This window comes from Trichoderma breve, chromosome 3 (genome assembly GCF_028502605.1).
Source record: "Trichoderma breve strain T069 chromosome 3, whole genome shotgun sequence".
NCBI classification, from domain to species: Eukaryota; Fungi; Ascomycota; class Sordariomycetes; order Hypocreales; family Hypocreaceae; genus Trichoderma; species Trichoderma breve.
In genome coordinates, this window is record NC_079234.1 from 3,611,516 (window position 1) to 3,636,890 (window position 25,375).

Genomic DNA, 25,375 nt, shown 5'->3' on the forward strand with positions numbered 1-25,375 from the left:
ATAGTAGATAGATGAACCTTTGATTAGGTAGGTATACGTTACGCTTACAACAACACACAGAAGCTGTCTACCGCTTCGCACGCTTCCTGTCTGGACCCTCGTCTTCATCATCACTCAGCTGAGCATACTGCGTCTCTGGCTGCGTCTCTTTCCACGCCTTGGTAAACATGGGGTCGCTCTGGGCCTTGTCAGCATACTTTAGCAACGCTTCACGGGGATCCTCGTGCAGCATCTTGGCCAGAGGAATGTTTTCCGCAATGTGCCGTTCGTCTGGCTGGCTCTTTTGAAATGGCGTTTGCAGTGGCACCTCAGGCCGTCGGGGATCCTTGGACTTGCCAGTACCCGTAACTCCAGCCTTGCGCGAGCCCTGCATGGCCCCGGGCGTGACAATGGAGTCACCCGAGATACCGACGTTCTGGTCCATTGTAAACTCGGGGTTGTCGTCAATGTGACGTTTCTTGGGCGCTCGCGACATGACCTCTACAGCACCGCGGCTGGACATGGACGGGTTGTACAAGACGTGCGTCTCGGCGTTCGCTGAGCCTGTGACAATCTGGTTAATCTTAGGGTGCCAATCCACAGCAATCAAGGCTGATCCTGGCGTTATCGGAGTGACATGTTCTGGCTGCAGATTGCCAGGGTTGAGGATGTGGAGATGGCCCGTGGCCGAGCCGGTGATGATGCTGGTGGAGTTTGGTGAGTATCGAATATTGCTCGTGGGGTAAATGTCTGAGGTGGACAAGTGCGACACCGTGACAAGAGGCTTGTCAAACTTTCGAGTGTCCCAAAGCTTAATGAGATCGTCACCGCCTCTCGTAACAACCATGCGGCCATCAGAGGAAATGTCAATGCCGCTCGTCCATGTCTGGGGCTTGTGTGCTTCTTTGATCTCGCCGGCAGGCCGGGTAAATGGCCCGTTGCCGCCATACATGACCAGCGATCCGTCCAGAGCGGCACCGATTAGCACGTTGCTTCCTTGGGCAGAGGCCTTCCACGCGACAGCAGTCATTTTGGTCCGACCAGCTGAGCCCGCGGCTTTTGACTTGAAGACTATGACATCTTTTTGTGAACGCTTGTTGTTAATGTCCCATATTCGTAGGGTGCTGTCAGTCCCTGCCGTGACACAGAGATTCTTGTCGGTGGGATGCCAAGTGCCGGTGGTGATTTCGGAGATGTGACCCTTGGTGTTGTGCATATCCCGAAGGTACATATCACCCTTGACAAATTCTGTCAAGATATCTCCATCTCGTGATATGATTCTTGCCTGTGGGTGAGCGCATACACAAAGCAATGCGCCGCCCGCCAACGGGTTGAATTCAACAAGGTGAACTGGGTGGGCCTCGGCACTGGCAGCTGTTCTCTTAGATACAAACGGGTCGATACTGCGGAATGCGCGAAGCGTTGTCGGCGTCATCGACGCGAAATCGTGGAGCTTGACAGTACAGTCTAGAGAAGCAGAAGCTAATCTCCCACCTGCAGGGTCTAGAGACACGGTGGTAACGGCGCGTTCTTGAGTCTTCAGAACAAGCTCATGCGATACTGGGAATTCATCCTCGTCATCGGATTCATCCGAATCGTCGCTATCGTCATCGTCGTCGCTTGAGCCACCCTTATTCTTGGATTGCTGTATCTGTTTCCCATGTCCATCTGTGCCGCTTGCTGCCGAAGTCGTGTCCACTTTTCTGCGGCTCCGTTCGATTTGGGCTGCGATGTCTGCCTCTTTTGACTTCTTTCCGAACGAGGTAGGAAGAAACGCCCTCATGGGGTCATCCTCAGCCAGCTCCGGGGCCTCAATCTCGTACTCATCGTCGCTAGCCATGCTGAAAACTCGGAATGTCCAGATGAGGGAGGACAGCGAACCCACTTACGACGGAAGATGGCAATCTTGGAAGAGGAAAGGGAAGAAAAGAGACGCGAATTGAGAGTGTCAAGTGGAACACAACAGCGCAGCAGTGAACTGAGGATGTCCGATGGCTTTAAATGTGTTTGCTTTGAGGTAGGGATTGGGTTCGATGATCTGGCTGACTCAGCTAAAGCTACCTTGTAGAAGAAAAGTCCAACTCGAAGGTATTGTGCAGCAAAGGCTTCAAAGGTAATGCTACTGAGGCTGTTATTGTTTTGCTGAATTAATTCCACATTGAATTTATGTCGTATGCCGATTAAATACTATTAATGAGCCGTATTCAAATCATTTGTTAAGCTCATTGGTGAGCTATAGGTTAGCACCTTGATGCGTCGAAGCAAATCGCAGTACGTCATTGGTTCCACACCGAAGAGAAGGTTCACCGAAATCCGATCTCTGGCGCGTGCCTGCGCGATCGCCTTTCAATTTCCCTCCATTCAACACCCAGGAACAACACAATGCCGCCGGAGCGCAGTATCGACGAAGATGAGGAATACGAATCCTCCCAGGATTCCGACTTCGCGCCGGACGATGCGCCCGAAGCAGCGTCTGGTTCCTCAGACTCTGAAGAAGAAGCCGATGCAGCTTCGGCAAAGCGTCGACGGCCGGCGAAGGACGTGAAGACCGACGGAGAAGAAAACTATGACAACTCAGGCGACGAGGCGATAATTGAAAAGGGTCGGAAACGACAGAAAAGAGCCAAAGCCAAGGGCGAATCCATAGATGACGAAGGCGGCGAGGGTGGCTTAATCAAGACAAGGAGACAACGTGCAGCAGAGTATGATCCAACCCCACTACGAGTACGATTTGGTATACTGGACATAACTAATAGCCGTATAGAAAAGAAGAGCGCCAGTATGCTGCGAACAGGGGGCCTGTGACGGTCGATATCGATGCTATTTGGGCAGAGATGTTGGCGGGTGGCACCCCAGCTGCTGAACAGCAGAACAACGAAGAAGGCAAGCTAGCCAACGGGGGTGAAACTGCGGCCGCAAACGGGAATATCGATTCAAAAGAGGATGAATCTACCATGATTCGAATTAAACGCACATACAACTTTGCCGGTCGAGTCCACACCGAAGAGAAGCTCGTCGCCCGCGATTCGGCCGAAGCCAAGCTCTACCTCGCCTCACAAGGCGAAGATGCCTTACCCGATTCACTACCGATCAAAAGACTGACCAAGAAAGCGTTCCGATCGGCTTTTGAGCCCATAGCGGAGGGAATGACCAACCGCTCGGATCTGAACCTTGGGCTAGCCGCCAGGATGAAGGCGGCCAACGAAGCACAAGCAAAGAAGCTCAACACAGTGGAGAAGAGTCGTATGGACTGGGCCGGATTCGTGGACAAGGAGGGCATCAAGGACGAGCTGGCGCTGGCTGGCAAGTCCAAGGATTCCTATGCTTCGCGGCAAGACTTTTTGGCACGGAGCGAGGCCATGCGGGAGGGCGAAGCAAGAAAGGCGAGGGTTGCGGGGCGAGTGTAGGCTGGCTAGAGGCATTGGCGTTTGGAATGATACCACGACTTGGGTTTGGGTTTTTGTGTACAATGGCGATTCGTATATATGTACATGTTGGGATAGAAATAGCATACGCATCATGATGGGTTTATTACTGCTATCTAGCTTGGACAACCCCTTCAGATATATGCCCAGGGCCCCTCCATTACAGCGATGTTTTGTTAAAATGAAGTATGCTCAGATTTTGTTTTGCAAAATCACACCATACGCATTGCTCTTATTATCACCAATTAAAGATGTCTGTTTACTTCCAGCTTATAAGATTTCTAGTAAGTGGAGGTTGGCTTAACACTCGTTTTTAGTATCCTACATATTGGCTAATATGCTCTCCTCCAATCATCAGCAAATCAGGCTTAGGTCGAGTCGTATAACGGTTAGTACAGTCGCTTCACATCTTCGAAAGAAAATGCGGAGCGCGCGACAGACCCGGGTTCGACTCCCGGCTCGACTACGCATTGCTTTTTGCAGTTTTTTTTTGGTTGAATTGTTGGCGACTCGATGGGCTTGATGCTATTGCGGCTGGATGGATGGATACTGGCTTTTGTTTTTGTATTGCTGGGTTGTTCTTACGTTAGATTTTATCTAACCCCTCCTTATAATAGGGTAGGCAGATCAAAATATCAATTTTCAATATTCGTCATTAGCAGTAGGAAGTATATAATACAATATGCTATATTGTCCTTCAGCGACTCGTCTATCAGTATGTAAAATAATCTAATAAATAGATATTTGATTTGTGACTTCTATCTCAGCTCTACCGAGTCCTGTGATACTTGAAAGTTGATATACTTAAAGTTTGCCTCAGCGGCCATACATTTCTAATTATAATTCTAGAACGCACCGCTATTGACACAGCATCGGCCTGCCCGCTGCAAACACTGCGTCTGGGTAACGAGACACATCGAGCATCCATGTATCACGACTTAATTGCTAACGTTGTGTTGCTTGCCTGGCCAGTTTGCCTCGTATGCAACAAACCTCGTCTCACTCTTCCATCGCTAATGAACCAGACGTTGCTGGCATGACATGAGTTCAGCTTCTAGTCCTCAACTCCTCCAACATAACCAAGAATTTGATTAAGATGTGCTGTATTATAAGTTGCAAGAAATAGCACCCGGTTGTATCGACTTATAAGAGCAACAGTATTACTAACTACTTTAATACCGTATTCCAAATTCAGTGTCATAGCTATATATGTGCCTTGAAGTATGAAATGTGCTACTCAGCATCTCCTTCCCGGATATCACCAGACACAAGATGGTCATTCCTTTCCATCTAGACAGCGTAACCTCCCTTCCAGATACCCGAGTGCTCGGTTGATTGACTAGAAAAAGGCCGGCGAGGGACGCAAACCGAGCCATAGCCATGACATCTTCACATCTCCTACAACCACCACGAATATCATCACTTTCATACCTACCTGTCTTGATACCTCATAGCACCTATTATTACAAGACTCAACACAATGTCCTGCATATCAACAGCAATTCTCCTCCTCCTCACCATCCTCTCTTCATCCATCCTCGCCCGCCCTCCAGACATTACCTTCCTCTGCAACGAAATGCCCGAAATATGCACCAACATGTGCTGGGCCGTCCGCTGCGCCCAACCATCATTCCCCCAAACATTCTCCCTCGGCCTCACCCCCTACGGATACGGCTCCTCCAACAAAACCAAAACGTCAATCTCCGCCAGCTGCCGCGTCAACGAGATTTGCGGCACCCAAGGCTTCAACAAAACAGGCCATCGTGGCCTTCCGTACTGCGCCTGCAACGCGTACCCTCTGTCCGTCACCTCCGAAGGCGCTGCGTTCCCTCCACTTCCTCAGCATCACCGGGTCTCGAGATGTGTACCTGAAGAAGAGCAGTGCCTGCAGCGCAGCCAGCTAGAACTCTTTGCGAAGCGGATGCAGCAACGGAGTGATCAGCAAGGCATGCGTCAGCTCTCCATCAACTTTGGCAATCCGGGCGGCATCAAGTACTGCAACAACGACCCCTGTGTCAACGACGGATTCGAGGTCCAGGATGGCCGCGTCTGGAGAAAGACTCGACGCTCTAAGGAGCGCATGCTTACCTATTACAAGACAAAGTCCGGCATCATCGTCGCTTCGCTTGAAGATATGGATATGCCGTCGCCGATTATACGCCGCGTGGGTAGTGGTGAACCGGTTCCTCCTAGCTTCAGGACTTGGTTTGAACAGGCTCACGAGGAGACGGTGCACATGATGGAGGATACCATCGTCCAGCGACTGTCGGATCAATCAGTCGGTGTTCATCCAGTGGTTGACTAGACTGTAGGATGGTTAGTATGGCATCACGTTGAGGGGTAAAGGTTCATAATAGGGGCAAAGGGAAAGAAAATCATGATTCCTATGTTGCATGCTAAATTCGTGGCGACTTAAAGTATCAGTGCTTCCAATGACCGTCCCGGGGTATCTCAGCTTTCCTAGCAATTGTTCAAAACGCCCATATCCATAAGCAATGCTTTCAAGCCAAATGTCCATCTTCCTGTCCATGCCGCCAAGTGACAGCTACTTAACATGTACCTCCAACGTGTCCATGTCGTCAATACCGGCATCCTCCATAGTCTGATGCTCCTCAAGCCTCTCGCCATCAAACCAAATGCCCACATCCTTGTCTGATCCAATACTTCTCTGGGTTCGGAATCCAATTATGAGCGTCTCGACTGTAGTTTCTTGCAGCACACCCAGCTTGACTACCTCCATGTCTTTGGCGACGAGCTTGATGCGTAACTTAGCCCGCTTGTCCTCTTGCTCCTGTGTCGGCTCTTCTTCCGATAGCTCACCAGCCTCTCTCTTGATACGCATCTCTTCCTCGAGCTCCCACTGGCGGTAACTTTCCACGGTCCATGCTTCCAAAACTACCTTTGTACGCTCGTCCTGTAGACCCCCTTTGCTGTATTCGTTGGCGATGATTTTGCCGTCGCCTTGAGGCCTGATTCCCAGTCCGAGCAGAGAAGAATAATTGTACACCTTCTTCCTCTGCCAGGTCAAGATGATGTCGTCGTCTGAGTTGATTGGTAGCTGTACGCCCTTCCTACGTTGAAGCGCAATCCAACTATCCCGTATCAAGCGAAGCTGTCTGTGAAACTGGTACTTTATATGGGCGACTTTGGTATTGGGAATATTGGACTTGACCATGATGTCGGCTGCCGCGTCCTTCTTTGCTGTTCTATCGGAATCCATTTGCATGGTATCCTTGTCGCGGGCGCGCTGTTCTTCTGCCTTGCGAACATACTCGCTGAATTCATCGTCATCTTCTTCCACCTCTGCTGTTGTCTGAGTTTCCGGGACAACATCAATAGGCTGTGCGCCGATGATACCCGAGCCAACGAACTCGACGCTATCGTCTCGTTGGTACGACATATCAGGCGCAGTGGTACGGTCGTTCTCGTCACCGGAGTCGAAGTCATCCTTAGTGGCAGACTCAGAGTCGGAGGCAGATTCAGAATCAATTGAGACCAGCGGCGCACCGCTCGGTGTCACAGACTCTTTCCTAGGGCGTTTGCTCGGTGTGTGTATCTTGGGATTTGATCGTATTGACCGTTGCGATGGGGAATCGTTAAAGGGATCATCCAAAGATTCTGCGGCTGACCGGCGTCGTTTGGCCGACCTTGAGCCCTGACCAGAGTCAACTCTCGAGTGTTTCGAAGGAGGAGGAGTAGCAAGTTCTCTGCTGTTGTAACGTTAGCATGGCCAAAGACCTGGCTTGAAAATCAGTGGCAGTAAGGCTTACTTGAAGCGGTCTCCATCTGGCGGTAAAGACTCGTCTACAGGAGTCGCCTGAACCTCCTCGATCGCACTCGAGTGCTCATCGGGGGCGAGTGAAGCTTCTTCCTTGTCGGAATCTAAGAGCTGCTTGTCTGCGATATCCGAGAGGCGCCGCTCTTCCGCCTGCTTTTGCTTCCACTTGTTGAGCTTCCTCTCTCTGTCCGCGGCCACAATGGGTGCCATTTCCCTGGATTGGCGGAACAGATCCAAGTCATCGTCGCCATTGCCGTCGCTTCGTTTACTCTCCTCTACAGAGACGATAGGTTGTGATATTGGCGCCACATTGCGCAGAGCCGTCGGCTTAAATGGAAGCTTCTTCTTCCTGACCGGTGCGGCGGCGACTTCATCACTCATGGTGGGGAGTTGCTGAAGCGAATCAAGCTTGGGAGAAAAGAAATCAAAGATCGGCAACGAAATGAAACCGTCGAAAATTAATCGCCGAAACGGCGCAAGAAGATGGATTTGGGGGGAGCTAGCTCTGGAGCTCCTCTGACGATATATCCAATGGATATTCCGCCCTATAAATAGTGTTGTTGCGACAGTGTGATGCGCGCGAGAGAGAACATGGAAGCGTTGTTTACAGCGCTCGATTGAGATTTCGGGGCTTTGTTAGGGGAAATCACGGGCGCGTGCACCGCTAACTGGCCCCGCCGTATAGCGCTTTCAGAGTGCTAGAAAGGTACCTGCAAGCCGCTACTCAACGTCACAGTGCGAGCCGTGCCACACTTGAGCTTTCAGCCACGATCTGAAAACAGGGTACCTTGAGTGTACAATCTCAATCTTATCAAGCTCGCCTCTAAACTTCCCCACGACAAAAGCGATTGCCAGCAGCCCTCGACCACAGCAACCATGGAGAACGGCGGCATCTCACAAGCTGAGGGCAAGGACCCTTCCAGCTTCCTTAGCGACATCATCGGCAACTCTGTCGTCGTCAAGCTCAACTCGGGCGTCGTCTACAAGGGTAAGTTTGGGCGCAATTAGGCAGATTGGCTCACTTCCAATCTCAAACGAATAGCTGCCGTGATCTGACTCTTGGGGGATATTATGGTGTATAGGAGAACTGCAGTCTGTGGACGGATACATGAACATTGCGCTGGAGAAGACGGCGGAATACGTCAACGGCGTCAAGCGGAGGGAGTATGGAGATACCTTTGTGCGAGGCAACAACGGTGAGTGATGTGTCTTTGTTCTTGATGGTGCAAACAATGGACGAGATGAGCTAACTTTGGACCAGTCATGTATATTTCAGCAGACTCATAATCACGCGGAGGATAATGTCAATGAATTCACAGCTACTTAATACTCATGTCCCCTTTCGTTTTATGAATATGATATACGATGATTCTATGGATACAAAGAGATATCCTACTCACAGCTTCTTACTCCATGCCACCAGAGTCCTTCCATGCACGGCCACCTCGCCCTTTTCATTGACCTCAACATCACTCTCGCTCAACTCCTTATCAAACGCCGCCTTGAACGCAGCCTTGTCCTCGCCCTCCAAGGTAAACACATGGCTCAGCGTGTTGACCCGGTTCCACACCGCACTCTTTTCCAGCCATACCGTCCACGGGAGCTTCTCCTCCCCAATCGGCGTCGAGAACAAGGGCTTCGCAAACTTGGCCTGGCGGTCAAACACCTGCGGCCACTCGTTGTTGCGGAATCTCGGCGGGCCGAAGTCGGGCAGCGTGAAAATGCGGGCGTTGAGTGCGTCTTCCCACTTGCTGCCCGCCGGCCACGATCTTGGCTTGTTGTCTGTGCAGGTGTTCATGTTGTCAGCTCTCCTTCAAGAGAAATCCAGGTAGTAAGCGTGAAAGCAAAATGTCCTTACAATCTTCAATGTTCCAGATCAAACCCAATGCGCCTCCTGGTTTCAGAACTCGATGGATCTCTGCCAGTGCAACTTCATTCGCAAACCTTTTGTTTGATTCACAACCAATCAGTTTCAAAGACGAATTCAATCTCTCCCATTGTTCTCTCGCAACGTACCAGTGAAACGCCTGGGCCACCACAATTCCATCTGCCCATCCATCCTCAACATCCATCTTCTCCGCAGTACCCTCCTTCACCTCAACTCCTCTCAACTTCTTCTCAGCCAGCGTCTCCCTCATCGACGCCGTCGGCTCCACCGCCAGGATATCATATTCCTCTGGCCGCGCCGACAACAGCTCAGTAAACTTGCCCGTGCCAGCTGCCAAATCGATGATCCTCGCCTTGGACTTGCCCGCCAGGCCAAGATGGGTCAAGAGGCTCTGGACTGCCTCAGATGGGTACGACGGTCGGTGCGTGTCATACGCCTTTGCGTCCTTGAAGCCGTCCGATGAGGCTTGGAGATACTCTGCAGACGCCATTTTTAAGGTTGCTTATTGGTAATTACAAATATCTTGAGTGCAGAGGATGTGAAATCTAATTCTTTACGGGCTCCTAGCTAATTATATAGATGGCTATCTCGACATTTCCAATGCTTATAGCCTCATACTGGTGCGGAGGTCCGACAACAATTCCGTGCTTATTCCCGAGCCGATGAACGGCCCCGAGTAACCAAGTGCCGACTATCCAGGATGATCTCAACGACGAATTAGGCCTTTACGTACTGTATGGACTACAGTGAGGAAAATTAATAGTTAAACTTGTATGAGATTTTCTTTTTTTTATTCTGTCCTTTTTGTTTGATAGCTCAACTATTTGCAAATGACCTGCATGGCAAAATCCTCTAGTCATCATCCTTGTCTTGTTCCACATAAACTCATAAACGGCGTCCAAAACATTAAGTCATTATAAACACACGAAAATCATGGCCCAGCCAAGTAATCTCTACCACCATTCTCTCCCATTCATTAATTTCGTACTTGCGTATAAAAGGCTGGTTTTTTCTGCAGCCTAGAAGGGCCCGGTTTTGCTCGTCGGCCCGCTGCTTCTGAACTGTCTGCATCAGAGCTACTGTATCCATGGTCCCAAGCTGCGGGCGGAGGGGCATCGTATAATTCGTTTGTTCCGGTTCTAGATAGATCAGAGTAGTACTCCGTAGCTCCGCTGAGCATTGGCTTCGAGCTGGCGTAAGAGCTTCTCGAGTGGGGAATCACAATGTCGCCGCCCATGGAGGACGAGGCCATGCTGCTTCGGTTGGCCGAAGAGTTACGAGAAGCCATTTGACGAGCAATGCTTTTGCGTTGAGCTTCAATCGACCCTCTGGAGGTGTCCACATCCACCGGCTGCCGGTGTCGTGATTGTCGTGTATCGCTTGAATCGGCATGTTTGTTTCGTGGAGGTGTCGAGGAGCTTGAGGTAGGCGTAGTTTCGCGCGATGAGGACGGCATGGCAGTCTCCGTGACATCCACCGGAATATAGTGCGCCTTTCCCTTCCCTTTTCTTTTCGATTTTCCTCTTGAGTCTGTCGAGTCGCCAATAAGAGTGGGAGAGCCGGTGACGTGGCTGGCATCAGGCGTGTTAGGCCGTGATATCCAGATGCCTTCGACCTGGATACCCTTTTGTATTGCGCGCACCCCAAAGGGGATATCATTGATGCCGCGTGCGTTGATACCGCAGTACCGCATCTCTGCCAGTCGTACTCGCCGTTCTTCGTCTATCAATTCGAGCCTCGCAATTTTACGGTTGGTCCACCAGAGTCTTACAAGCCCAAAGGCAAAGACTAACACTATGCAGCATGCCAAAACCTGCATAAAGGTCAGGTTAGCCGACGAAACAACCGAGAGATGCAGAAGGATTGGCGACTTACAAATGTCATTTCCTCCCATAACTGCCACCCAATGAAGAAAGCACCCATATCGACGGAGAATCCTGGAGTTTTTAGCTGCCAGGACCGGTTTGTATCAGCGGGCGAGTTAGAGGAAGCAAGGATCTGAGATCCGCAGGCTCTCTTTTTGTTGTTGTTAAGTATTTTCCGAACCCCCAAAACAACACCTGTCCTAGCAAGAAAGTAAAGTGCGAGAGAAAAACAAAAGAAGTTGAAGAAAACGAAGTTGTGCAAAGATCCGAAGGTGGCTCGAGTGTAATCCACGTGGCGGTGGTGAGACCAGAGGAGGAGCGACACACACAGCGAACCTGAAAGAAAAACGAAGGACGAATTGGCGCGGGAAAATGGGATAAGCGAGTGACACTTTTGTGATTTGTACAGTTACAGTAGCGGCGTCAAATATATAAGAAAGCGGAAAAGATGATCGGGATGCCGCGCCCTTGAAGACGTTTTTTTGTGTGTCCGGCACCCTTTCGGCGCCCCAGCCAGTCAGGCGAGCATGTGCGCAGCGGGACAGGACCAGGATGCCGGGATCTATTTTCCTGTGGGTAAGAAAAGATGCAAGGGATGGACGATAGGTTGGAGAGACAAAAAGATGGGTTCACAAACAACATGGAACTACCACGCGGAATGGGCCTTGACTCGACATGGGAGGTGACTTGTGGTTGGACGCAAAGCTTGGCCCGCAGACATGCAGCTTATGCCGCCTGCGACCTCGTATGTGTGCCGCTTGTTGGCAGGTGTTTGTCGATCTAAAAAAAGGAAACATAAAAAAAGACAATTAAGAAGAGGGGGACAGCGCCGATCGGACCGGCGAACAAGGGGTGGAAGTGCATTCAGCTGGGAAATCCCTGGGGGAGAGGACATCAGGGATTGTGATGCGGAGAGGCTCTTGGGCTGCGGTGAATCGAAAGGACTTTGCCTCACCGGTTTTGTGGTCCCTTGCAGAGGGGGGCTGAGAAGAGAGAGAGAGAGAGACGTTGCCATGTTGTGAGGAAAAGGGGGCATGGTCACACAAGAGATTTTACATTTGGTGATGTGGCTGCACAACCTCGAGTTGTATTGGCCAAACGCTCGGGTTGACATCTGCAAGCCTCAGGCGATGTTGAGATCTTTTTCTTTTTTGGGACTGGTAAGGACCCAGCGACAATGTCTCGGACACGAAAGTGTGTCCGTTTGTGCAGACAAAAGTACACAAGTAAGTATAAATCCCGACAATTGTATGTATCGTGTTGAATTATATGGACCGGGAGGTAATAGACAGTATATGGAACTGAATACAAATCTACGTTGATGGTTCATGTAGTTGACTGCATGTCCTAATTGGGCGGATGGCTTGGATTCACGCTGCGTGGCGCCAGACGGCTTAACCAAGTTGACATCTAGCGGCATCAGGCACTTATTTGCTAGTTGTACCATTGACTGTAGAAATTCTCTTGCAGGAGCAGCCAGTATTTTGCAAGCTTCTTTGTCCAATTTACGTGGTATCAATCTCAGACAATCCCTACCTAAGCAACGGATTAATAGTATCTTCATGGCCAACTTACGCAGCATTTAGCCTTGGAAAACGCCAGCCTCTGCCCCCAAAAGACCAAAGAATCATTGGGCCAGCATTATCAACTTCCCTAAAGTACGTGAGATCCGCCATGGACAACACCAACGGAATGAACTTGGCATCGTCCCTCGTTCCGGTGCGGGTGTATAGCTCGTCTCGAAGCAGTTCAGTTACATCGGGCTTCCCATCAATACTCCTCTTGATGCTGACCCCATCAATAAACTCCCCTGGTATGCGGACATCGGTATTCAACCCATCGAGATGGAGTGCAGCTTCCTTGATGTTCCCATTGCCATTACAAATAGCCAAAATCCTGTAGCTGTCGGCGGATATTTCTCCGTAAACCAACACTTCGTTTTGAGACCTATCAAGGTTACCAAGGCCTAAACGTTCAGCAATCTGCAAAGCATCGTAGACCACAGGCAACCCTTTCAACCAAACGGCAACAATAACAACTTCTTCGGCCCTCCTCCTTAGCACCAACTGCTGTCTCTGTAGAGCTGCGTTCCAGCTAGTAAAGAACGAAATGAAGGGCCCCTCTCGCGGTCTCCATTGGAGGTGATCGCTACATGCTTGGGCATCAGCAGTGCGACTAGGATTGCGTGCTCTCATGTTTTCATGCTTATCGAAGGTGCAGTTTTGACCATGCGCTTCAACGCGGAACCCGATGCTACGCTGGCAACGATAAGTTTATAGGTCGAAAGCCATGTTTTACGCATCTACGCCTACACGGTAAGATGAAGCAACAGAAGGGCGACAGTGTTGCTGATAACATATCGTCTATCCACACTCCAGTCATTCCCAACACCCGTAGATTGGGCAGCATTGTGGCTGGCCAACAAATCCTCCCAGGCAGCTTTTCTGTGCTGGATTGATCAATTCGGTGCCCTGTACGTGTGCGTTACCATTGTTCACCGTCAGGCACCGGCATCTGGTGGCGTTTTGCCCAGGCCATGCAAGCAACGTATGATGGCAGACCAAAGCGGCAGCGTCAGGCGGCCGTTCCTCTTGATCAGCCTATTCTGGATGGCGCCCATGCTTTTTCGGTATGGGCAATGAAAAAAGGTTCAATGAAAAAGGTTCAAAGGGAAGCAGTTTGCCACCGGAGATCTACAATCGCTTCCGCTCTAGTGCTGTTTACAGCCACGAGTGTGTGTCCTGCTTTGCCAGCTTCAGAGGTGTTTTACTGAGGCATTCCCCAAGAAGACGGAAATCCCGGCTCAGCCATCGAAACAAGGTCTCCAGCAACCCTTGCACACAGCTCGGCCCCGGATTTTCAGTAACAAGCATGACAGAGCGGGGAAGAGCCCATCACAATCACATTCGCAGATGTGACAAAGTGATAGTCGACGCTTCTGGGAACAAGTCGACAAGCTCTTTGTGGAAGGGTGGCGATTGCTTGATGATGAACTGCGAAAAGAGTGCTAGTTCATGTGGCAGATTTTTTTAGTTACTGCAAGGTGAGGTAATAATGAGGAAGAAAACCTGCCCAACTTGGTCTTGTTGGTGTTGGTTCGAAAGGTAGGGTTGTCCGAATGCCGCGGCTCAGATGCCGGGCTACCTTAGCATCAACTAATACAGAAACAAATACGCACAATCGGTAACTAGTACGACATCCCGCACTGTCATGGATCGTCATGGCCCTGCGGATAAAATGTCTTTGCCGCTACTCGGATTCGGGAGAGTCGTTTCCGGGTATTTTCAGCAAGGCCGGGCGCGTGTCTTTTTCCTTTGTCTTGGCTGGTGGCTCCACTGTCCTTGGCTTCATAAGTCTAGAAATGCCCACGGCACTTTAGGCGCTCACTCTGCAAAGCCGGTCCGATACGATGAGAGTGACGCTGCATGAAAATGCTACCTGGTACTGTACAATGTCAGAGGACTCAACGAGCGGGCACCGGCTGGGATCAAAGTGCCAAGGGAGCAGGTGAATGCATGAAAGGAAGAGAGAAAGCCTTGGGCAGACAAAGAGAGCTGAGGCCAAGCAGTGCGAGGCGGTGCAGCGCACAGCCAAAGAGCCAAGCCAAAGAAGCCAAGCCGTATAAGTGCAAAAGAGAGGCTGATCCAGCCGATAATACGCAGTACGAGTACGCGGACTGCAGACAGTGTGGAATCCAGCGAATCTCGCGGATGTGCTCCGTGGGCAAAATGGTCGGCAAGGCGCCTCCGAGAGGATGCGCAGATCTGATGTTTGCTGGGCTGACCTTGCAATGGAATCATCCATCTCTCCACGCTTCTCTCTTTGAGAGTCCATGTACATTGGACAGACTTATCATTGCCCTGCTAGGTAACTCAAGCACCTTAAGTACCTTTTCGTCTGTACCAATACAACACCGCCCATTAAATCAGATCGCCGTCTTCGCCTCGTTCGATCCAGAAAATCCGCCCCAAAACTGAAGTCACCCATCGGGGATTGTTAGACGCCGTTCCCGCTCCATCGACTCAAACTGCAAGCACTAGCAAAAAAGTGATGCTACGCAAAAACTGCCATCGGCCCCATTTGCAGGCCCTGATTCCCCCATATCCGGCCGCTGATCCGTTCTAGCCTGACATCTGACCATCATTCAGGTCATCCAAATGGTTTTTAAAGCTTGAAACCCCTTGTGCCCCTTCCCTGCTTTTTTCGGCATGTACTCGTACCTTGGCTTTTTACTTTCCTCCCCAGTCTAGACGAAGCCTTCCGCTTTTCGCATTGGATACCTATTAAAAGTCTCCGTTTCCCCCCATCAATTGATTGCCTCTCTCTTCACCTCGCCAAAACGATATTTATTCCGCCGTCTGCGTATTCTTGCCCGCATCTCTCACAACACCGGCGTATCGTGTCGTATCGTGTCGTGTACCACCGGGCTGTATCATATCGTATCGCCTTAATACTACTTACTTGAATCCCGCCAACTCTCATCGTTCGCCATGCCGATTCGAAATCCATTTACTCGCCGCCCCGGCACTCTGGTCACAGTCGAGGACAATGTTTACACCGACCAAGAGCGCATCTCTCCCGGCTTTGAGCGAGTTGACACCGTTGGATCCAAGGCATCGTCGGCTCTCAGTATTCGCAGCGCCAGAAGTCAGGATACCGGCGAGTATAAGATGAGTGGTATGTCGTGGGGTGACCGCCTTCACTTGCATCCCTGCCCTGTGCCCTGTAGACCATGCCAGAGGCAGAGCGTCACACGACCGACTAGCTAACTGCTTTTTCTGAATTGCAGTCGTCAATGACAGTGGCGTATATCTCCCTGTAAGTTTGCATAGCCCCATCATTTTGCCTTGCGCACCAGTCGCTGATTGTCGATGCAAACAGCCCTCACCGTCGGAGGAAAAGGGCCACTGGCCGCGCAGATACCTCTCGTCGCGAGAATCGTCAGACAGCTCTGGCGAGATTGAGCAATTTTCTATTTCTCGAGAGTCGTTTGACTCGTACCGACGCTCATTTGTATGTTCTTTTCCGTTATTCTGGCTTGCTTTCATTCTCTCGGGCATGGCGTCAACCCCGCCTCCGATGCAACTCGCCTGAACCGGAGACTAACAAGGGCCGTCACCCAGGATATCTCGGCACGATCCCCCATTTCTGCGTACGACGTTCCCGCTCGCATGAGTCTCGACTCAGCTCGATTCGCTCGAATGCCTAGGTCGGCAATCAACCGTAACATAGAGCAACTGCCCACCGCCGAGGAGAACTTTGAAGACGTCGGACTCGAGGACCAGAAGCAGCCGCCCCGCAAACGAGGCTTCTTCTCCAAACTGACAGAGGCCCAAGAGAAGGACTCCACGGCTCAGACAGGAGTCTCGAGATTCCTCATGCCCGGTCGCAAGAGGGCTCAAAGTGGCCAAGGGGCCGAGTTAGCAGCAATGGACCAGCCGACGGTGACTTCATCAAACTGAGAGGTGCCTACCACGGGAAGCAACGACTACAACGACTCTGCAACTTGAAATAATTTATCGTACATACCTTTTCAAAAGTGTATCAGGCGCCCATGTTTTTTTTTTCTGGACTATGGATATGTTTTATTTCTGCAACGACGGCGTTTGGGACGATGTAGACGGTGGACGCACATTTGCCGCCGTCACACCTTGCAAGGACAACTGTATAATGGGGAGTTTGTATTTCGCATCCAACGATGCTCGCCGGTACGCCCACGATTCAAGGGTTGGCAGACTCGGAGGGTTTATTAAGGCGAGGGAATAATCAAGCAAGGAAAAGCAAGACGACTTAATGATAATCACTTATGTCGGCGATCACATGCTTGATCGCTAATACATCACATATTACGTTTGATATGTTCGTGCCACCGTCATCATGTCGACTTTTCATATCTGATAGAGTTCATTCGTTCTGAATAAGCCCTAGGCTCATGATGCATTGAACGAGGCATAAAGTCTGTGGTCCTACTAAATACTAATCACGAACGAATCATCAAGACTTGGTGATGTAGAAGGCGTGATGGTGCAACCCCCCGCGTGGTTGAATTTCTCATCTTGTTTCTCCATTTCTCATGATGCTTCAATCATTTCTCCTTATTGCTACCCGATTCGCTTGGCTTCTTGAGCACCACTTGATGGCTACAACCACCGACTACGGAATCTGTAACTCCTCGGAGCAATTGTCTCTGTGCGGAAATCCACGGCATACTTATACTTACATAGTATATAAATGCAAGAGCAGAGAGCAATGACAAGAGGGCGTGCTTGTCCGGGTAATTACGCCTTAGTGTGGTGGAGTATGAATATTAATGTGACGCGCAAACGCCCTGTGTTGACATTTTTTATCTTCTAACATGCAGCTTTTCTGCTGCGAGATTTGGGTTTCTGCTAAAAAGCGATAAGATAGATTGACGTGATCAAGCTGGAACCAGCGGGATATACTCCATAGTGGGTAATTGGACGCTGGATATACTCTGTAGTGGGTAATTGAACGCTTGAGTAATACAGCGACAACGGCGTTGAAGCGGGGCAAGAGAGTTGCGGATCGGGATATAAAGGCCAATGGACGGAGCTGCTTTTATCGAGCTGAAGGTTTGTTGAAGATGGGCATTGATGCTTTGGTTTAATCTGATCTTATCAACTTACTTGAAACTTGAATTTGAATGATTTGATTTGAGTTGAGTTGAAACATTAGGTATGTAATGGACATACATTGGCTCTGAATACACCCACATATGACGACTTAATTGTACTAACAAACTCACCCATACACAAGCACAAGCACAAGGATCACACAAACACAAACCACAAACCGCAGTCACAGTCACAATGGGCAACGCCTCAGACGAATACGTGCCCGACATTGCGGCGCTGTCGCTCGCCTCCAAGGCGGTGCATGCTGATGCTCGCATCGACGGTCATCCGGCCATTGCGCCCGGCCTGCACACCAGCACCACCTTTCGGTATCCCAACGACCCCGAAAGGCTCAAGCCCATTGCAGAGGTCGATGTAAGTGAGCGATGAAGATGAAGATTATACAAGTAACTTAAAAGCTTCTGATACTGACACAAAGCCTGTACAGACAACTAAGCCTCTCGACTTCCACATCTACTCGCGCCACACCAGCCCCAACATGGCTCGCTTTGAGGCCATCTTGACGTCCATTCTGGGCCAGCAGGCCATCACCTACGGATCGGGGCTGGCTTCCTTCCACGCCATGATCACGCACATCAACCCCAAGCGTGTTGCCATTGGAGACGGCTACCACGGCTGCCACGGCATTCTCAAGATCTTTGAGCGCCTCAACGGCCTCAAGTCGCTGCCGCTGGACTGCGACCTCTCGGAGCTGGGGCCCGGAGACATCATCCACGTCGAGACGCCCCTGAACCCCACGGGCGAGGCGCGCAACCTCAAATACTACGCCGACAGGGCGCATAGCGTAGGAGCGTATCTGACTGTCGATGCGACGTTTGCGCCGCCTCCGTTGCTGGATCCGTTCGCCTGGGGTGCGGACATTGTGATGCACAGCGGCACAAAGTACATTGGAGGACACTCGGACATGCTGTGCGGCGTCCTGGCGGTCAACCCCAAGCACGAGACGTGGGTGAGCGACCTGCTCGCCGACAGATTGCTCCTGGGCTCCGTGATTGGCAGCCTGGAGGGCTGGCTGGGCATGCGATCGCTGCGGACCCTGGAGCTGCGCGTCAACCGACAGAGCGCCACGGCCACGGCGCTGGTATCGTGGCTGGCGGAACAAGCTAAGGACGACAAGACGGCCGCCGGCAAGACGATTGAGAGGATCCAGCACGCCAGCCTGCAGCCCGAGGCCGCCCAGGAGGGGAGCTGGCTGCGGCAGCAGATGCCCAACGGCTACGGGCCCGTCTTCGCCGTCACGCTGAAGAACAAGGAGCTGGCCAAGCGGCTGCCCGGGAAACTGGGCTTGTTCCAGCACGCGACGAGCCTGGGAGGCGTGGAGAGTCTGGTTGAGTGGCGGGCCATGACGGATAGGACGGTGGACCAGAGGTTGTTGAGGGTGAGCGTTGGAGTGGAGAGTTTGGAGGACTTGAAGGCGGATTTGCAGCAGGGACTGGAGGCATTGCTGAAGGAAGGGCTTGCCTAATTCATTGATAGCTAGATTGTATGATGGTTAAAAAAGGTGAGGAGAGTAGGAAGGGAGATGGTGAGTGAACCCCTGGCTGGGCACCAAAGCAGATCAAGTCAGTGATGAGCTTTGGATGATATTTGCAATTGGACACTCATATGAACGACTTAAAAGAATGTATCGGAGCTTGCCAACTTGCGCAATTGCATTCTAATAAAACTTTGTAAAACTGTACGTCTTTTTCTCTGTAAGGGGGTTGTAAAGTGTTGAAGTGATCAATGCACGGGTACCGTAGCATGGAGATCTAATGTCCAAGCGACTGGGCATCGAAAATCAATTACAGGGTCCCCCCCCCCAAATCAGCCCCCCTGGCACCGCTATCCGATAACTTAACTTGCACGCTCTCCTAGCCCCTGGCTAAACAGGACCGCGAAAGCCTCAATTACCCCAAAAACCCTTTCCCTTTCCCGCCACTAAGGCGGTCTCTTTTCGACCGAAGAGAAAAAAAAAGGCATCCCTTTTCTTTCAATTGCGGCCAAATTTTAATTGTATTAATCGCCCATTGACGCAACGACGACTACGAGAACTTACACTAGAGAGGAATCGAAAAAGGACATATATCAAAAAGAAAGACAAAGAGAGAGCATGCCAGCAGCAGGCGGCATCCCCGTCTCCTCACGCCGCCTCTCCTAACGAGGGCACAAGAATCGAATCTCGACCAACTTCTCCTCCATCCTCCTCCCGAAAGATCCTTTGATTCCCGGCCAATGCCGCGCCTCAACCTCTTCCGCTTGCCGACCACCCTCCGGCGCCGCGTCCGCCGCAACCGCCTGACGACGCAGATGCTCCTCCTGGCGCTGCTCGTGCTGCTCGCCCTGCCGCTCTACTCCGTCTACTGCGTCTACAAGCCGCCGCGCTTCCTCATCGGCTACCTGCGCAACAAGTTCCCCGATGTGCTCTTCGAAGAACCCACCACGGAGAAGATCATTGCGCTGTCGCTTGATGATGCTCCCTCGGCGCACACGGACGAGATCATGCAGGTGCTGCGCGAAAACGACGCCCACGCTACGTTTTTCGTCATCGGGCAGCAGGTTGAGGGTCGTGAGGCGATATTGAGGAAGTTGGTTGCGCAGGGCCACGAGCTCGGCAACCACGCTATGCGCGACGAGCCGTCTAGCAGCTTGAGCAACGACGAGCTTGAGAGGCAGGTCAAGGAGGTCAAGGCGCTGCTGACGACGGCGTACGAGGCCGAGGGCAAGATCTTGCCCAACAATTACTTCCGGCCTGGGTCTGGCTGGTTCAACCATCGCATGAGGGATCTGTTGGGTAATCGCGGCTTTCGTATCGTTCTGGGGAGCATATACCCTCACGACCCTCAGATTCCTTACCCTTCGACCAATGCCAGGCATATCTTGAGTATGGCACATCCCGGAGGCATTATTATCTGCCACGACAGAAGAGGCTGGACGGCTCCGATGCTGCGGATTGTGCTGCCGGAACTGAAGCGGCAGGGATATAGAATCGTCACCATTACGGATCTTGTGACGTCGGTTGAGCCACTGGGAGGTCGATCGTGGTGATTTCTTAATACAGGAAGGATTGCAAATGGGAAACATATCCAAAAATACAATATGGAGGAGTCACGTTTTTCTTCGTTTATACGCATTGATTGCTTTTTCTTCTGTTTGTCTTTTCTTTTCGTGGCATTGGCGTGGGTCCGCATACAACACATTTACAAAGGGAATATACGGAGGGGCAAAGGTCTGGAGGCCAAGATCAGGAGGCCAAGGTCAGGAATGAGAAGAGCATCGTTATACAAAGCCCCCGGCAGAATGGGAGGGAGTACTGGAGTTGGGGACTCACGGGAGCGTTGGAAAGCTATTCGCAGTAATATAAAGGAGGCGAAAGGGGGAAACCAAAAAAGGATATCAGAGGACTATTTCTAGTGATCCATCTTCACGCAGGAGCTGCGCGAGTTTATAGCGAGGGGATTTGAGCCTGGTTTCCAGAGAGGTTAGCTTATACCGTGTACTACTACAAACTGCCGGTATTCATCATGGATCCAAGGTGCTAGGTAATATCAAGGGTCCCACGGTTCTAGGAATTTGGGAGATACTTACGAGAATTCCAGCACGCCAGTAATTATACGTCTGTACCCGTTGACCAGCTCTTGTGCTAAGCTGTGAAGAATTTCATCGTGCACGTACTGACCGATGAATTCCCCTGCCGCCTCGTCAAATTGCTGGACTGCGTCCTTGAGATTCTGGAGTACCTGCGCCATAACCTCGTCCAGTGTTGTTCCCGGAGTTAGAAGCGTACATACGACGTTGATGGCGCAGCCGGAATGCAGCTCCTTTTTGAGTGATAGCAGATCGTTAATATAGCTCGCCAGCACGCTGACCTGCTTCTGAAGAATCTTGACGGGTGGCGAGTTGACCATCTCCGGCGGCACGTCCCTATCCAGGGAATAAGGAACCAGGGCGAGGAACGTACCGCCGCCGATGGTACCCTCCCGGAGCGCCATGTACTCGTCAAAGCTAGGCACAGTCTCGCTGAGGCGCATCTTCTGTTCAGTTGAACAGGCATGAATGTAGACGACAAGCTCATCGTACATGCGCTGGCGCTCATGGAGCGGTGCCTCCTCTGCGTACCGCCGCCCAAAGTCGACCAGCACGGCGTTGATGGCATCGACCTCACCGTCTGGAGCTGTTCCGGGTAGATTCAATGCAGCCTTGGCGATTGCCAGCGTTCTGTCACGCCATTGCTCGGCACGGTCGAAATCTGCCGCCAGGTCGCCTTCAACAGTGTCGACGGTGTCATCCCAGCATACTACCCACACCACATACAACACAAGGGCTTCGAGACGCAGCTTGGGCGCATTGGTATACCATAGGCATGCTAGTAGGGCAATATCATCGCGGAGACGGCGCTCAATCTGCAGATGGGGCGCGATGGCGGCGATCTTGAGGATGGTGTTGGTGGTGAGGTTGACGGATTCTTGGTAGTGCTCGTTGAGGGTTTGGGGAGGCCAGGCTTGGAAAAGAGCTGTGAGGTTGGGGACGCGGAGGGTTTGGCCCTTGAGGGCGGCGGTGATGGCGGCTTGAGAGGACATGATTGAGACTGAGGGGATTTGGAATGGTTGAAAGGTTGGAGGGGCAGGTGAAAGAGAGGTTGAGATAGAAACAGATGGTGGGGTGAGTTTCCGTTGCTTATCAGATGGTACATATAGTTAAGCTTACGGTGCAAGTAAACGGCAGCTTCTTCTCTTTATGCGAGCAACCCATATGCTTACTATGAGTTGATATCAGAATGTCCAATAGAGGGAAAACAATAAGTTAAGGTTGTTTTTGTAATTGATGCCACAGAAAATGCCTGGGCGAGTTCGAAAGGTTGGAGCGAGCACTGCACCTCACTCGCATACATGGACTAACAGAGCTCACTTAGATCATCAGCGTAAGATCTAGTGTGGGACTCACTCTGCATACACCACTGTATTGGTCTGGGATACCAGAAAGTACTTGTTGGGCAAAGCCGTGAGAGTCTTTTAACAACCCGAGAGAGGTTAAAAATGCTGTGAAGAGCCGCTCGGATGACAGTGCAGCTTACTGTTATGACGACGGGCCTAGACCCTTGTTGCTCTCTTAATTGCTTTCACAATAAGGATGAGCAACAGTTCACCGCATTTTTAATCCCTCCCGAGGAGCTCACCCAAGGGCTGAGGGGAGTTAAAAATGCTGTGAAATTGCAGTTCGTGCGCTGTAAGCCGCATCGTTGTTCACACAAAGAAGACACTTCTTATTGGTAGGGATGATCCGAGGTGAATGCTCTTACCGGCCGCCATACTGCCGAGCAGAAAATCCGCGTCTCAAAATCATAGTGCATAAGTGATAATCGTCAATTACCCAAGGTCAAGGTGCTTTAATCTAAAGAACCAATAATTTTATTATGCGAGGCCTTGCACTGAATATTCTGCTGTACGTCATTGATAGCTCAGACTGATAGCTCTCATCGACTCACATGTATCCTGCACATCAATTTCAACTACCAAAGCGGACAGCTTCACTTCAACATACACCAATCTCAACACCCATCGGCACTCCAGCTTCCTAATCTCCCCTATTCTACCATCTACCAGAATTATCCCGTACTGCCAAAAGAACAAGTGCAGGCTAATTTCATCCTCATCCACCAAACGGGCACCCATCCGCATCCTTTGAAACAATCAGCCGCAGCCCCATCACGCGATTGGCTGCGCGGCGCGTGGGGCGGGAGTTGAAACATCAGCAGGGATCACGTCAATCCTCCCGCTGACATTCTCTGTTCGCGTGGCATTCTCATCTCATCTTAGCTAGCTAGCTGCCATGTCTAGAGAGACAGCAGACGATCGGGCCGTCTGACTAGTTTCCTGTCTGCCTTCCAAATGCCGTATCATAAGCCGCTAATATAATATTATAGTCGCCAGTATTACACAATAATCACAGAGATGAATCAGCCACGAAGGGAAGAAAATGGTAAGGAAATGTCATCAGCTGAGAATATGTGCAGATTTGTGACTGGTAAAGTATTCACATCATAAAATAAGAAAAATGGTAGAAAAATCAAAAGACGCCAATTTAAAAAGTATTCCCATCCGTTATTCAACGCCACATCGTCTCCTGTTTCAGGTATATCAAGCAGCCAATCCAAGTACCTAGTAATGCTAATATTCTAGACCCCACACCGAAATCCCATCCATGTCAAAAGAGTAGTAGAAGAAGAGGAAGAAGAAGAGAAAAAAGGAAAAACAAGTCATCGCTCAAGCAGTTTGCTCATGGCGGTACAGCCTATGTCCGGACAATTTCGATATGTACAATGCCGCGTCAGCGGAGTTTTTGCTGTTTCGCATTATCGGGCTTGGACATTAGATCCAGAGCGGGGCCGCAGCTGCAGGAGCTGGGTGGCTAGGTTCCGTAAAGAAGAGGGAAGACAGGCCCTGAATCATGCTCAGATAGTCGTCGGGACGCAGCCTGACGAGGCCCTTGGAGCGGATGTACTCCAAGTCCTCGTCAGCTAGCTCCATCTGGGTCGCGGAGCTGTACTCTTCCGCAAGTTCCGTCAATTGACCCAATTCCGGTCCAAAAGGATTAGAATTGGTTGCGTGGTGCTGCGCCGAGATGGGAGGTTGCACAGGCAGGGGGGTCGGGGATGCTTGGGCCGTAGGAGCCGTAGGAGTCTTGAGAGCCCTGGGGGCTGCGAAAGCCATGGGGGCCGTGGGGGCTGCAGGCGATGTAGGCTGTTTCAAAGATCGATTTGAGCTGGATGAAGAGTGTGCCGAGGAGTGCGTCGATACGGACGGAGTTCGGGAGAAGGCCTGGAGACTCCGGGATGCGGCAGATAGATCTGAATCTCGAGAAATGCGGGAAATGGATCGCGATCTGGCAATGGCATCGACCGAGTTCTTCTTGGTATGCGTAGGAGAGCGCTGGGGAATCATCGGCGCAGGCGCAGGCTCGGGTTCGACTGGGGCAGCGGACTTGGTCGAGTTCTTAAAGTAGCCTGAAAGGTGGTTCGGCTTAGGAGAAGGCGTGCGCTCGCCCGTCGCAATGTCTGGGCTGGTTGGAGGCGTCGATTCGTTGGTAGCGAAGCTGTCGGAATCGTCGAGAGATTTGGCAGAGTTGGTTCGTAGAGGAGCAGTAGGAATAGCAGGGACAGCTGGGACGGCGGGGACAGCAGGAATAGCAGGACTGCCCTTGGCGCCCTTGGGCAGATCGGGCGCGTTGTATGAGAGCATGTTGGTAGTGTGAACCAGCTGAACGGGAGCCGAGATCTTGTGGCGAAGGGTATGCGAGCGCTGAGGGCCCTTGCCATCGCCGGAATCAGATCCCAGCTTGAGCTTGCGCGTAGTAAAAGCTCGTGATAGAGACATGGTGGCGGTAGTTCGTTTGAGTTGGAGGAAACGAAATGGCCGACTGACGATGGAGGAACGAAGGAGAGGTTAAAAGTAGGAGACGTGGCAGAAGAGAAGGACGATTTGGTGTCACTCTGTATGACAGACTGACTCTTGTGCGAGCAACCACCACAAGCGAATGAGGTGGTCAGTGAGGTGAGGGACAAGATGCCACAACCCGATCTGGAAGTTGACTGTGAAGCCGTGTGACCAGCGCTCACTATCTAAGACGGCTGGGCTGATGACGGAGGACACACACAAGCAAGCTGGGAAACGTTGCACAGGGGGCCTCTTGGTGGAGGTGAATCCAAGCTCAAGTCGGAAGGTGACTTGCGGGATTCAATGACAGATGAGCGCCGAATGGCCGAGTAGATCTGCACTCAAACAGGCCAAGATGGAGATGGAAAAAAC

The 25,375-nt window shown here is 51.3% G+C and overlaps 13 protein-coding genes across 13 annotated transcripts; 6 read left to right on the plus strand and 7 right to left on the minus strand.

Annotated features, from left to right (window-relative positions):
- Positions 1 to 67: 67 nt before the first annotated feature.
- On the minus strand, positions 68 to 1,819 carry T069G_05497 (uncharacterized protein; the record flags this gene model as incomplete). The annotated part of the gene is made up of 2 exons (XM_056172707.1): positions 68 to 1,630; positions 1,679 to 1,819. 2 exons carry the CDS (start codon positions 1,817 to 1,819, stop codon positions 68 to 70), a joined length of 1,704 nt encoding a protein of 567 aa, XP_056029565.1.
- A 542-nt stretch (positions 1,820 to 2,361) lies between these two features.
- T069G_05498 (bucentaur or craniofacial development domain-containing protein) lies at positions 2,362 to 3,386 on the plus strand (the record flags this gene model as incomplete). Its single annotated transcript, XM_056172708.1, has 3 exons — positions 2,362 to 2,581; positions 2,627 to 2,681; positions 2,744 to 3,386. The coding sequence occupies 3 exons, from the start codon at positions 2,362 to 2,364 to the stop codon at positions 3,384 to 3,386; spliced, it is 918 nt and encodes a 305-aa protein (XP_056029566.1).
- A 1,498-nt stretch (positions 3,387 to 4,884) lies between these two features.
- T069G_05499 (uncharacterized protein) lies at positions 4,885 to 5,709 on the plus strand (the record flags this gene model as incomplete). The annotated part of the gene is made up of 1 exon (XM_056172709.1): positions 4,885 to 5,709. The coding sequence occupies one exon, from the start codon at positions 4,885 to 4,887 to the stop codon at positions 5,707 to 5,709; it is 825 nt and encodes a 274-aa protein (XP_056029567.1).
- Positions 5,710 to 5,949: 240 nt separating this feature from the next.
- T069G_05500 (ubiquitin-2 like rad60 SUMO-like domain-containing protein) lies at positions 5,950 to 7,563 on the minus strand (the record flags this gene model as incomplete). The annotated part of the gene is made up of 2 exons (XM_056172710.1): positions 5,950 to 7,114; positions 7,175 to 7,563. The coding sequence occupies 2 exons, from the start codon at positions 7,561 to 7,563 to the stop codon at positions 5,950 to 5,952; spliced, it is 1,554 nt and encodes a 517-aa protein (XP_056029568.1).
- A 495-nt stretch (positions 7,564 to 8,058) lies between these two features.
- T069G_05501 (LSM domain-containing protein) lies at positions 8,059 to 8,469 on the plus strand (the record flags this gene model as incomplete). Its single annotated transcript, XM_056172711.1, has 3 exons — positions 8,059 to 8,170; positions 8,265 to 8,378; positions 8,444 to 8,469. The coding sequence occupies 3 exons, from the start codon at positions 8,059 to 8,061 to the stop codon at positions 8,467 to 8,469; spliced, it is 252 nt and encodes an 83-aa protein (XP_056029569.1).
- Positions 8,470 to 8,578: 109 nt separating this feature from the next.
- T069G_05502 (methyltransferase domain-containing protein) lies at positions 8,579 to 9,560 on the minus strand (the record flags this gene model as incomplete). Its single annotated transcript, XM_056172712.1, has 3 exons — positions 8,579 to 8,964; positions 9,041 to 9,126; positions 9,199 to 9,560. 3 exons carry the CDS (start codon positions 9,558 to 9,560, stop codon positions 8,579 to 8,581), a joined length of 834 nt encoding a protein of 277 aa, XP_056029570.1.
- A 486-nt stretch (positions 9,561 to 10,046) lies between these two features.
- Positions 10,047 to 10,993, minus strand: T069G_05503 (uncharacterized protein; the record flags this gene model as incomplete). Its single annotated transcript, XM_056172713.1, has 2 exons — positions 10,047 to 10,883; positions 10,946 to 10,993. The coding sequence occupies 2 exons, from the start codon at positions 10,991 to 10,993 to the stop codon at positions 10,047 to 10,049; spliced, it is 885 nt and encodes a 294-aa protein (XP_056029571.1).
- Positions 10,994 to 12,506: 1,513 nt separating this feature from the next.
- Positions 12,507 to 13,130, minus strand: T069G_05504 (uncharacterized protein; the record flags this gene model as incomplete). The annotated part of the gene is made up of 1 exon (XM_056172714.1): positions 12,507 to 13,130. The coding sequence occupies one exon, from the start codon at positions 13,128 to 13,130 to the stop codon at positions 12,507 to 12,509; it is 624 nt and encodes a 207-aa protein (XP_056029572.1).
- Positions 13,131 to 15,425: 2,295 nt separating this feature from the next.
- T069G_05505 (uncharacterized protein) lies at positions 15,426 to 16,397 on the plus strand (the record flags this gene model as incomplete). The annotated part of the gene is made up of 4 exons (XM_056172715.1): positions 15,426 to 15,612; positions 15,725 to 15,753; positions 15,817 to 15,948; positions 16,059 to 16,397. 4 exons carry the CDS (start codon positions 15,426 to 15,428, stop codon positions 16,395 to 16,397), a joined length of 687 nt encoding a protein of 228 aa, XP_056029573.1.
- Positions 16,398 to 17,765: 1,368 nt separating this feature from the next.
- On the plus strand, positions 17,766 to 19,056 carry T069G_05506 (cys/Met metabolism PLP-dependent enzyme domain-containing protein; the record flags this gene model as incomplete). The annotated part of the gene is made up of 2 exons (XM_056172716.1): positions 17,766 to 17,945; positions 18,010 to 19,056. The coding sequence occupies 2 exons, from the start codon at positions 17,766 to 17,768 to the stop codon at positions 19,054 to 19,056; spliced, it is 1,227 nt and encodes a 408-aa protein (XP_056029574.1).
- Positions 19,057 to 19,805: 749 nt separating this feature from the next.
- Positions 19,806 to 20,618, plus strand: T069G_05507 (polysaccharide deacetylase domain-containing protein; the record flags this gene model as incomplete). Its single annotated transcript, XM_056172717.1, has 1 exon — positions 19,806 to 20,618. One exon carries the CDS (start codon positions 19,806 to 19,808, stop codon positions 20,616 to 20,618), a length of 813 nt encoding a protein of 270 aa, XP_056029575.1.
- Positions 20,619 to 21,154: 536 nt separating this feature from the next.
- Positions 21,155 to 22,150, minus strand: T069G_05508 (uncharacterized protein; the record flags this gene model as incomplete). Its single annotated transcript, XM_056172718.1, has 1 exon — positions 21,155 to 22,150. One exon carries the CDS (start codon positions 22,148 to 22,150, stop codon positions 21,155 to 21,157), a length of 996 nt encoding a protein of 331 aa, XP_056029576.1.
- Positions 22,151 to 23,938: 1,788 nt separating this feature from the next.
- T069G_05509 (uncharacterized protein) lies at positions 23,939 to 24,943 on the minus strand (the record flags this gene model as incomplete). The annotated part of the gene is made up of 2 exons (XM_056172719.1): positions 23,939 to 24,310; positions 24,368 to 24,943. 2 exons carry the CDS (start codon positions 24,941 to 24,943, stop codon positions 23,939 to 23,941), a joined length of 948 nt encoding a protein of 315 aa, XP_056029577.1.
- Between the last annotated feature and the right edge of the window lie 432 nt (positions 24,944 to 25,375).